This window comes from Primulina tabacum, chromosome 14 (genome assembly GCF_025594145.1).
Source record: "Primulina tabacum isolate GXHZ01 chromosome 14, ASM2559414v2, whole genome shotgun sequence".
Taxonomy (NCBI): domain Eukaryota; kingdom Viridiplantae; phylum Streptophyta; class Magnoliopsida; order Lamiales; family Gesneriaceae; genus Primulina; species Primulina tabacum.
Window position 1 is genome coordinate 34352139 of NC_134563.1, and position 12361 is coordinate 34364499.

Genomic DNA, 12361 nt, shown 5'->3' on the forward strand with positions numbered 1-12361 from the left:
TGACAGTAGATATCTTATCTTTTCAGACATATATTCGATCGTTCAATATTTAAAATGACGTCTATTATTTTACTATTATCACATCGACGTATGCTTAACTAACAATAATCTTCCTACCCAATCCGTATTGCATTCAAATTGTGGAGAGTATTCCAATGAAAAAATGTGATTTTAGACTAATGAAGTCAGATGAGTTGACTTTATGAGAAGTAACTAAAACAATATTTTTGGTATAATATACACACTATATACGGTGCATATTTGTTTTGAGAGGTGTGAGAGTTGGCGGAGTAGGTGAAACCAATAGATAAGAGTTCGATTCTTTTATTAGCACTTTTTCGAACGAGTTCGTCACACAATATTTATCCAATATGATTTACCTAACTAGTATAGTCTGCAAGTTAATATATTGACCCAGAGAGTTAATACCAAGTTTTTAGAGAGAAAAATTGGCTCTTTTGAATAAGACTTTGATTTCTAATGAATTAATGATTGTTGTGATGGTGATGGAATGACACTTCAGCTTACACGCTACTATATTTTTCTTTATTAATTAATTTTCTTCCTCTTTAAATATCGCAAGAATGAATGAAGCTCTCCATTATCACCAGACTTCTGTCCCTCAAGAAAATTTTAATCTTCTTGTCGGAATACACATTCCGTAAATACTCACTATGTCTGAGGCAAGTTTCACTCTGAATATACTGCATGAGTTTCTGCCAACAATTTTTTCTTGAAATGTGCTCCAAACTTGAATTTGTTACATGGTCATTAATCATATTTCTATTTTATTAATTATGGGTTATTCGAAAAAAATTTCTGGGGTTGGTAAGAGATGGTTTTTGAGCTATCATGGGAGAGCAATCTAGTATAATTGTTGTGAGCAAATTATGATATTTAGCAGGTTGCTTGGATTTAAATGTTTTCTGGGAAACATATAATGTACATTCATAGATTTGTGATCAATTGCAGACTGTTGTGCTCAAGGTTAAGATGTCCTGCCAAGGTTGCGTAGGGGCCGTGAACAGGGTTCTTTCGAAAATGGAAGGTTGGAGGACATCTTTTTTCTCCGTCTTTATTCATTTGCTGGTTATCGTAGTAGAAACAACAATTACTCTTCTTGGTCTTTGTGACAATTGATCCTCCTTACTTATGGTTTAAAAGTTTTGAGTTGAATAATGGTCCGAAATCACGACAATAGATGCTCTAGCTTCTAACAGTATGATGATCACTTTTTTGTGTTTTCTTGAATCTTTTACTCACCTGGACTTAAAGTTGTCAATTGTCTAGCTAAATCTTCCAAGGCCATTGATTGCTTGCACCTTATTCGATAGGAGTTGAATCATTCGACATCAATTTGGAGCAGCAAAAGGTGACAGTGAAGGGCAATGTAAAGCCAGAATCTGTTCTACAGACTGTTTTGAAGACTGGGAAGGTGACTTCCTTATGGGAAACGACTGAGGCGAAACCCGAAAACGTGCCAAAGCCTAATGATCCCGTGGCGAAACCTGAACCAGTTTCAAAGCCTAACGACCCTAAGGCGATAGCTGAATCGGGATCAAAGTCTACTGATGCTGTTGCTGCTGCGTAGTGTAAAAGTTTGATCCAGAAATGAATATATAAGCTATAATAACTTCTTGCCTGATGTTAGAAATAAATACTTCTGTTTAATGACACAGTTTGAAATGTCTGAAATAAAAATATGAAGCTTATATCAAAATCCCTGAACAATGGTCATGGCTCGCCTATGTTCATCACAAGACTTTTAACGAGCGTGCATTCAATTCGGAGTTTTATGAATCAAGTATAATTCATACAATTAATAAAAATTGATGTATTCAACGGTCAAGTTGGTCTAATTGTATACAATCACGCATTAAACCTGAAATCTTTTATAGCCATTGAGAAAATTAAAACTGAGTGTTGCGAACTACATCTCAGAAAACTAATTTTTATTTTCTGAGTGTTCCGTGTAAGAAAAACGTGACACATAGCGTGTACAAATTGAAATTGGTGACGGCCAAGAAAATTAAGTTACGTACACGAATCTTCTTTTGAAATCCATGCTCCCAAATTTTCTCGTTGATGGTATGATATGTCTATAAATAGCAACGATTGAGGTCCCTAAGCACACACACCTCATAAGAAATATACACCATCTAAAGAGATCGTGCAGTGCTTAGAAGGCTTCAACCGAGAAGAAAATCAGAGAAATCAAAATTTTCAATGGCCGGAGGTAACACTCGATCCGCTTCCGCATATATTTTTTCATGTTCATGTATACGTAAAAAACATGATTTTGAGAAAAAATCTGACATTTGGTATCAGAGCCGTGATACCTCTGCCTTGAAAATTTTGCTTCTGTGAATTTACGTATGAAAATTTGAAACTTGAATTTCGAACATAATAATCATAAGAAACTTACCTGAGAATTTGTTCTCGGTTGCACCTTGGAGCCTTGAAAATAAAAATATACATTTTTTTTTATTTTTCAAATGGAATCCTTCAATTTGAAGGGATATCTCATGTGAAGACTTCAATGCAATGTTTAATTTATTTATTTATTTTTAATTAAAATAATTAATTAAGTGGGACCCACATATATTGATTGTGCATGTGTGCTGTGTCGGTTATAATATATGTGTATATATATATTTATTTATTTTATTATTTTTTAATAATAATAATAATAAATAAATAATTAATGTGTTATTAAGTTATATGTATAATTTGATATACATATAGCATTTGGTTAAATAATTTGTACACATTAAAATATTTCCAAATTCAGCGTAATTTCTAATACATGTTTAGAAATTATTTTTTGCATGTTACATATAATATCAAATATTATGGATAAGTGTTTGATGTGTACATGCAAATTTAATATTATACTTGCATTTAATTTTTAAGTTTTTTAAATACAAATTGTATTGAAAATTTTTTTTGTAAATCAATATTCACATTATGTTCATATTAAATTATATTGAGTTGTTTATAATTTAAAATGAACATATCAAGAAAGATGTGAATATAATATTTAAAATAAAATATTTCAGATATTCACAAATGAGCAAATAATCCTCACTTTATCATTACTCTGATAAAAGAGAAAAACTGATGAGGAGCCCACATTTTCACGTAAATGTGATCCTCACTTTATCACTACTCTGATTGAAGAGAAAAACTGATTGAGAATGTTTTTGTTCATATTAAGTAAAAATGTGAATATAAAGTTATTTAATGAAAAATTTTGGCTTATAAAGATTCACATAAATGTGGATAATTAAGATGAATAATAATTATAAGGTGACGTGAGAAAACATGATCTGAGGGAGTTCTTCATAGATCGGTTTAAACTGCCTTGACTAGCCACTAGTCTCCCTGATGAACGTTGCTCTGACTAGGAGTTAGGTATTTAAAAAGCCTTAGCCCTACCTATCTTTCCTGGGAGCACTCTTGGAAAGTGTTGATTGCAAAATAATTATTATATAAAGCATTAAGTAAAGCCAAAATTTTGTCTGGTGAACGGTATAATTTTAAATAATTGAGGAATAGCCACAACATCCTTAATTATGAAAAATTATACATTAAGAGGATTTGGATCACATAATGGACAACAATTGTAATTAATTATATAGACATAATAAATTTTTCCCCACAGAGATTTTTATTATATTTATATAACTAATTAGGTTAAAATATCAAATTATATTTTTCTTAATTTACCCAAGGAGTTAAGGAAAATACATTTTGATAGTTTTATCATAAAGTTACAGAAAAATCTTATTGAATTAAAATTTTAGCCCACAGGCAAATTTTATGTCACTAGATTTTTTAAAAACATGAATTACATTGGTAAAACATGATATTGTCTCAAAATTTTAAGCATATTATATTTTGTGCAGTTATGCAACCTGCGAGTTTTTCTGATATGAAATGTGACATTCCCGATCTAAAGGGCGATAGTTATAAAATTTGGAAAGAAAGAATTCCTCTTCAATTGGGGTGGATGAATATTGATTATGCTATACGGAAAGACGAACCATCTGCTATTACTGAAAACAGCATTCCGGATGATGTTGATCTTTATGAAAAATGGGAGCGATCTAATCGACTCTGCGTAATGTTCATAAAGACCAAAATCTCTGCTGGTATGCGTGGTTCTGTCGATCAGCATAATAATGTCAGAGAATTACTGAAGGCTATTGATGAACAGTTTCAGTCTTCAGATAAAGCACTTGCCAGTACCCTAATTATGGAATTCTCTTCATTAAGGCTCACCAGTGTGAGAGGTGTGCGAGAACACATCATGAAAATGCGGGACATAGCGGCTCGGCTCAAGACACTTGAAGTGGAAATGTCTGAGACTTTTCTTGTGCACTACATTTTATGCACTCTTCCACAGCAATATGGACCCTTCAAAATTTCTTACAACACACATAAGGATAAATGGTCAATCAATGAATTAATGACCATGTGTGTTCAAGAGGAATGAAGGTTGTTGATGGAAACGAGTGATAATGTATTTATGACCACGCAAGAAAAGTACAAGAAGCAAGTCAAGGGAAAAGGGAAAGGAATAATTCAACCTCAACCTAACATTAAGAAAGAATCCAAGTGTTTCTTCTGTAAAAAGACGGGACACATAAAGAAGGATCGCAATAAATTTAAGGATTGGCTTGAAAAGAAAGGTATTCCTACTTCATTTGTCTGTTATGAATCTAATATAGTTAATAATATTTATAACACATGGTGGATTGATTCTGGTTCTACAATCCATGTTACAAATACCTTGCAGGGTATGCAAAACCTAAGGAAACCAATAGAAAATGAGCGGAGCATCTATTCAGGAAATAAGATGTCTTCGCATGTGGAGGCTATTGGGACTTGCTGCCTAGTGTTGAATAGTGGTTATATTTTAAAATTGGAAAAGACTTTTTATGTTCCTAGTTTTTCTAGGAATTTAATTTCAGTTTCAAAACTTGTACCCCTTGATTATTCATTTCAGTTTTTGAATAAATCAATAAATTTGTTTTATAAATCAAATCTTATTGGAAATGGTACAATGGTTGATGGTCTTTTCTCTATTTCTTTACAAAATAATAACACCACTATGCATGTTCAAGGAGGTATTAAAAGATGTATTATAAATGAAGATTCCTCTATATTGTGGCATCAGAGATTGAGACACATCTCCATAGAGAGAATTAAAAGATTAGTAAATGATGGAGTGCTCAGTACTTTAGATTTTACTGATTTTGAGACTTGTGTGTACTGCATTAAGGGAAAGCAGACGAATAAGTCTAAAAAGGGTGCCAAGAGGAGTACGGAAATATTAGAAATCATACATTCAGATATTTGTTGTCCAGATATGGACATGCAAAGTCCGAAATACTTCATCTCTTTCATTGATGATTACTCACGATACATGTATATCTACATGCTTCATAACAAAAACGAAGCACTTGAAGCCTTTAAGGTTTTTAAGGCTGAAGTGGAGAAGCAATGTGGAAAACATATTAAGATTGTGAGAACTGATAGAGGTGGAGAATATTACGGTAGATACACTGAGAATGGACAAGCACCTGGTCCGTTTGCGAAATTTCTCCAAGAACATGAGATTGTTGCCCAATATACTATGCCTGGTTCTCCGGACCAAAATGGCGTAGCTGAGAGGAGAAACCGAACATTATTGGGCATGGTGAGGAGAATGTTTAGTAGCACTAAACTTCCTAAATCCTTGTGGACTGAAGCTCTTAAGACAGCTGTGTATATATTAAATCGAGTTCCAACTAAGGCTGTCCCGAAGACGCCATTTGAGTTATTTAAAGGTTGAAACCGAGTTTGCAACATATACGCGTTTGGGGTTGTCCTTTAGAAATAAGAGTTTACAACCCACATGAAAAAAAACTGGACCCAAGAACCATAAATGGATATTTCATTGGGTATGCCAAAAAATCCAAAGGGTACAGATTCTATTGTCCATCTCACAACACTAGAATTGTGGAATCAAGAAATGCAAAATTTCTTGAGAATGATTTGATTAGTGGGAGTGATCATTCAAATGACATAATTCTTGAGAATGATCACATTAATGAACAACCCTCTTATTCAAATGACAGGTTGGTCTTTATTCACACCTCTCAAGACCAAATGGGTGTTAGACAACAAGTTACTGAAGTTCCACAAATTGCTGATGACAATCCAGTAGATCAAGTTGTTAATGAAGAACAACAAGAAATTGTTGATCAACCAAACAACTTAAGGAGATCTACTAGAATAAGGAGATCAGCAATATCTAGTGATTATGTTGTGTATTTACAAGAATCGGATTTTAACATTGGAGCCGAAAATGATCTTGAAACGTTTTCACAAGCCATGAGTTGTAATGAGTCAAAACTATGGTTTAATGCTATGAAAGAAGAGATGAATTCTATGGCAGTTAATGGAGTCTGGGATCTTGTTCAGTTGCCTGATGGTGTAAAAGCCATTGGATGTAAATGGGTCTTCAAAATAAAGAAAGACTCATTAGGCAACATTGAAAGGTATAAAGCAAGACTCGTTGCTAAAGGATTCACTCAACAGGAAGGAATCGATTATAAGGAGACTTTTTCTCCTGTATCTAAGAAAGATTCTCTCCGTATCATTCTAGCATTAGTTGCACATTTTGACTTCGATTTACAACAAATGGATGTGAAAACAGCTTTTCTCAATGGAGAACTAGAGGAAGAGGTTTATATGAAACAACCTGAAGGATTCTTCTCTAGTAATGATGAGCAATTGGTTTGTAAGCTTAAGAAATCTATATATGGATTGAAACAAGCTTCCCGTCAATGGTATTTAAAATTTCATGATGTTATCTCTTCATTCGGATTCGTTGAGAACCCCATGGATCAATGTATATACCAGAAGGTTAGTGGGAGCAAGATTTGTTTCCTTATTCTATATGTGGATGATATATTACTTGCAACCAATGATAAGGGTCTGTTATATGAGGTGAAACAATTCCTCTCTAAAAACTTTGATATGAAGGATATGGGCGATGCATCTTATGTCATTGGCATTAAGATACATAGAGATGGAATTCGAGGTATTATAGGTCTGTCTCAAGAAACCTATACCAACAAAGTTTTAGAGAGATATCGGATGAAAGATTGTTCACCAAGTATAGCTCCCGTTGTGAAAGGCGATAAATTCAATTTGAGCCAATGCCCAAAGAATGATCTAGAGCGGGAACAAATGAAAAACATTCCTTATGCTTCTGCTGTTGGAAGCTTGATGTATGCTCAGGTTTGCACTAGACCTGACATTGCATTTATTGTTGGGATGTTGGGAAGATATCAGAGTAATCCAGGTTTAGATCACTGAAAAGCTGCAAAGAAAGTAATGAAGTACCTTCAAGGGACCAAAGATTATATGCTTATGTTCAGACGAACTGAGAATTCGGAAGTAATTGGCTACTCTGATTCAGACTACGCTGGCTGCATTGATTCACGAAAATCCACTTCGGGATATATTTTCATGCAAGCTGGTGGAGCTGTATCTTGGAGAAGTGCAAAGCAGACATTGACTGCTACTTCTACTATGGAAGCTGAATTCGTATCTTGTTTTGAGGCAACCTCACATGGTGTATGGTTGAAGAGTTTCATTTCATGGTTTAGAATTATGGATTCTATATCTAGGCCATTAAGAATATATTGTGACAATTCAGCTGCTGTTTTTATGGCTAAAAATAACAAAAGTGGTAGTCGAAGCAAGCACATCGACATTAAGTATTTAGCCATAAGAGAACGTGTTAAAGATAAGAAGTTACTTATCGAGCACATTAGCACTGAATTGATGATTGCAGATCCTTTGACTAAAGGCATGCCACCATTGAAATTTAAGGATCATACAGAAAGAATGAGACTTGGTTCTTTTATGTAATTTTGTTGTAAGAACAAATTTAATGAAACTATGATGTGATATTTTCTCATATTTGTTGTGCACACATTCAGTTATTCGAGAAATATCGATAAAGTTGGACCTCGAATAAACATATGGTTTATTCATTAAGTTATTTGAGAGATATAATACATTGTGATACATGGAAGATAATAATCGCTTTTAGATAACCTATCGCCATGATTCATGTATTTTATTTTCTCCTATGGTAAATGAGATATATGTGTCAAGTGGGAGAATGTAAGAAAAACGTGACACATAGCGTGTACAAATTGAAATTGGCGACGGCCAAGAAAATTAAGTTACGTACACGAATCTTCTTTTGAAATTCATGCTCCCAAATTTTCTCGTTGATGGTATGATATGCCTATAAATAGCAACGATTGAGATCCCTAAGCACACACACCTCATAAGAAATATACATCATCTAAAGAGATCGTGCAGTGCTTAGAAGGCTTCAACCGAGAAGAAAATCAGAGAAATCAAAATTTTCAATGACCGGAGGTAACACTCGATCCGCTTCCGCATATATTTTTTCATGTTCATGTATACGTAAAAAACATGATTTTGAGAAAAAATCTGACATTCCGGACAATTGCTGGTTCACCTGCCTGTAGTTTTTATCCTCGAGATCCCTTTCGGTGATATTCTTCACGGTCAATTTCATTTTTTCTATTGGCGGGAAGATCAAAAGCTTTGCATGAACATTGAAAGTAGGACCAACGAAAGAAGCCCCTCGGACGCACTAGTTTAGCTAACACCAAACATTCTCTGTTCTTTCACATGAAAATTTGACAGAAAACTCTACTCAATGCTCATTCCACATAGATCGTTGATTAAATCATTCGGGATAAAACCCTTTATTGGACTCAAATAGACTTCAATATAATGACTAAACGCTAGAAAGACGAGTATCCATGAGGAGTACTTAACGCTGAAACAACAACCAAACCTCCACTGTATGCGAAAAACACCATTCCACCATAAAAAGTCGTCAGCCGACTCCGGAAATCAACTTATGCTCGTCCTGCACCATAGAATGAATCAACATTTAATCGAGTTTATACAGGGAACAAAAAAACAATATGAAAATAAACAGGAAATGTAAGATAGAGAATACAAGTATTAATTTTAGAACAAGTAAAATGGTAATTTAATATAGCCAAAGTTCGCTACAGTAACGTAAGTTATTTCACGATCCTAGTTTTCTAACGAAATAATCCAAAGGGAACAATCATGACAAGACTTGAATATTCTGTAGTATGCTAATTGAGTAGGTGACTGACTGACTGTATTCCTAAACTAAGCTGCGCCCGAGATGATGCTTGGATAGACTTGACTAACGAGCCCAATGAGCTGAACCCAAGTTCTAAAATTTTGAGCTTGAGCCAAGTTCAACCATCATGATGAGCCTGAGGTTCAAAATGAGCCAGAGATCAAGCCTGTGAGCTTTCAAAAACACTTCGACTTTTGAATGTTATTTCCACAACTAACAATTTGGCATGAAAAATCAACTGCATTATGGAATCCCATCCTCCAAACCAAAAAAATTAGGAAAAGGGTTGAACCATATAATCCTCATCTAGTATCTTGTGAAGTTTGGTGAAATAATATGCTTTTTGTTATTACTCACCTCGAGAACAACATTCAAACGAGACCGAAGTTCCTTGAGTTCATGCTTGATATTGTTCAGCGCCTGAAGGCACCTGAAATTTATGATATCATGAAAGACCATTTAATAATTTTTGAAATTTAAATCAAATTGCTGCAATGACTGTCCAAAAGTATTCTGAAACTGTGTCATCCACAATTAGATTAGAATGAACACAGTAATAAGGGAAAACATAAGATAACAGACACAAATTAAGAGAATGCAAAATATTTGCCAGCTCGAAAGTCTCTACGGAATTAGAACAATTCAAGGATACATTCAATGGATATATTCCAGAAATTCAAATGTATGACATGTGGATAATCGTATTTATAAAGTGTCATAAGATACAAATCTACTTCACTACAAATCGTTCAAATACAGAAGTATATAAAATAAAGAGTTTAACAAGATTCTTCTTTGACAACAAAAATTAGAGAAAAAGAGCCTTTTGGAGTAAAAGAAACTATATAGACAAATACCATAGATTCTCCACTGTTTCACTGTCAACCCTTTTTCTGCTTCCTATCATTCCACATTTCATATCAATGATCTTTTGTTGTCTTCGGATTGTTATTTAAAGTTTAATGGCATTCGGTTAGATACGGTTATTCGAATTAATGTACCTTTTGGATTGATCGACTTCAAAGTAAACAAACAAAAAAACTTAAGAATTAAGATCGTATCAACACGAAGTAATGATCAACCGACAAAATGGCAAAAAGGAAAAGTTTCTCCATAAATGGCAGAAAAAATTAAGCTATCTTACTCTTTTTTGGAGTTATTCTCAACAGCTTGGTGTAAATTAGAGCACACAGCACTGATACGGCACGCTCCAATGCTGTAAATTACACAAAGCATTAACATAGATCCTGCCACCACCTTATTATAAAGAGAGAGGTAAATTTTCCAACTTTAAAAACAAAAATACTAGCTTTTTCATTCAATGAACATAGAGACTAAAAAAAAAAGTAACTCAAACAGGAAATTTAGACAAATTCAAGCAGAAGACCTGCATAAGGAGATAACTTCCACATCAAAATCTATATCATTGAAACATTTTTAAGTCTAAAACGAGCGGTTAAATATATATTGGTGTAATTACCTTGCGGCACATCCTTTGAGCTTCATACAACAATCCATCATCTCAACAAAGTCAACAAGTGATTGATTCCTGTCAATGATCGATCAGAAACAATATAAATTACAATGACGAATCACCCCTAAAAACATAAGATAAGGCAGGTCAATAATGTCGTAAGAAAGCTGTACAAAGTCTTTCCCATCTTTGTCACCACGTTTCTAGCTTCGGTAGAAAAATTAGAAATCAATTCGAAGAAAAATGTAGGATCAGTGTCCTCCTTCAGCAAATAGCACTCCCGAAAATGGTAATCAACCAATCCCTACAAGCATCAAGAGTAAATCGGTCGAACCCAAATCGGATCAAAGATAAAAAGGAAAATCTATATAGTACGCTTAGTTTTATTTTTTGGCCAATTTTCCAATGATATGTCGTGCAAACAAAACCCAAAGAAAATCTTATCGATTTTCACATAGAATATTTATACATAAATTAGAGCTACAACCATGTACATCTAAATGCAAGATCATGTCAATATTAATCTGTTTTAACAATGTAAGGTCATTCTATCCAAAATGGGTGAGATATACTCGTGAACTAATCATCATTCGACGATAATGTGTTTTAACATTGACTAGTTCTATGTCACCACATGCAACATAAAGCCACTCGTGATTGTGTACATACTCAAGATACAGAAACCCTTGCATACTCGTGTACACAAGAAAGATTGAACCCACATGAACTCAAACTTTTTAAAGTCAATTAACATCAAAATTCCCCATGTCAATTAATTCAGTTCTTATCAAATACAAGTAACTTAATCTTGATCGGTTATATAACCTCGTGATGAATTTCAAGAAAAGGGAAATCGGAAACAATCGACTCATAGCCGAGTACAAGAAAATTCAAGACCACACAAAAAAAGACGCAAAACATGGGAGTGGGGGGAGAAAAGAAAAGAAATTTACATCATTTTCGAGTCGTTGAATGGCATCAAACAGAGATTTTTTAAGCTCTTCTTTATTCATTCCCCAATCGACAACCAATGCTACAGAAGGTAAATTCAACTAAAAGAATTAATTGGATGCGCATAACAAAAAGAGAATCCGATGAAAATGATGCGGTCTTGGATATTTGAGCCAAGTTTGTCGACATAAACATACACACACAAACATGCATGAAATCAGCGTGCTGCGGAAGGCGACGAATGGCGAAAAGTGTGGTCTCTGCGAATGCTCTGTGTTTAAGTGTTATGTATGGGGAAAACCAGTGTGAGTTATCATCGTGCGCAACTACATGAATTTCAACATCAAGTGGGAGTAGGGTTATTTATTATTTATAGCATTTTAATATATAAATTAAAAAATTAATGAAGTGGAAAACGTATGTTATAACAATTTTTTTTAAAAAAAAATTATATATTTTTTCATTTATATTTACATCTTCGAGATTTTGTTTATATGGCAGTTAAATTTTAATATTATTTTTTATAATTTTAGTATTTTTTCATGTGATATTATTGTTGTACCAATGGCGGTACCACCGTGACACCGAAATGTGTCACATAAGCACCTCATATCAGGGATGATAATGAGTAAGGTTCAAATAATAATTGACGCGAGACGGGTCTCAGGTTTGGCCAAACCCGTCTAGAGCTGTCTCGTTTCCAACCCTACTTT

At 33.9% G+C, this 12361-nt stretch overlaps 2 protein-coding genes across 2 annotated transcripts; one reads left to right on the top strand and one right to left on the bottom strand.

Moving 5' to 3' along the window:
* Positions 1–478: 478 nt before the first annotated feature.
* LOC142524546 (copper transport protein ATX1-like) lies at positions 479–1720 on the top strand. The gene is made up of 3 exons (XM_075628580.1): positions 479–683; positions 973–1048; positions 1335–1720. Exons 1-3 carry the CDS (start codon positions 675–677, stop codon positions 1589–1591), a joined length of 342 nt encoding a protein of 113 aa, XP_075484695.1. The 5' UTR covers positions 479–674; the 3' UTR covers positions 1592–1720.
* Positions 1721–8537: 6817 nt separating this feature from the next.
* Positions 8538–11955, bottom strand: LOC142524829 (histidine-containing phosphotransfer protein 1-like). Its single transcript, XM_075628946.1, has 7 exons — positions 11846–11955; positions 11651–11730; positions 10871–11001; positions 10704–10772; positions 10368–10439; positions 9581–9653; positions 8538–8974 (listed from the first exon to the last, which is right to left on the bottom strand). The coding sequence occupies exons 1-7, from the start codon at positions 11859–11861 to the stop codon at positions 8942–8944; spliced, it is 474 nt and encodes a 157-aa protein (XP_075485061.1). The 5' UTR covers positions 11862–11955; the 3' UTR covers positions 8538–8941.
* Positions 11956–12361: the final 406 nt, after the last annotated feature.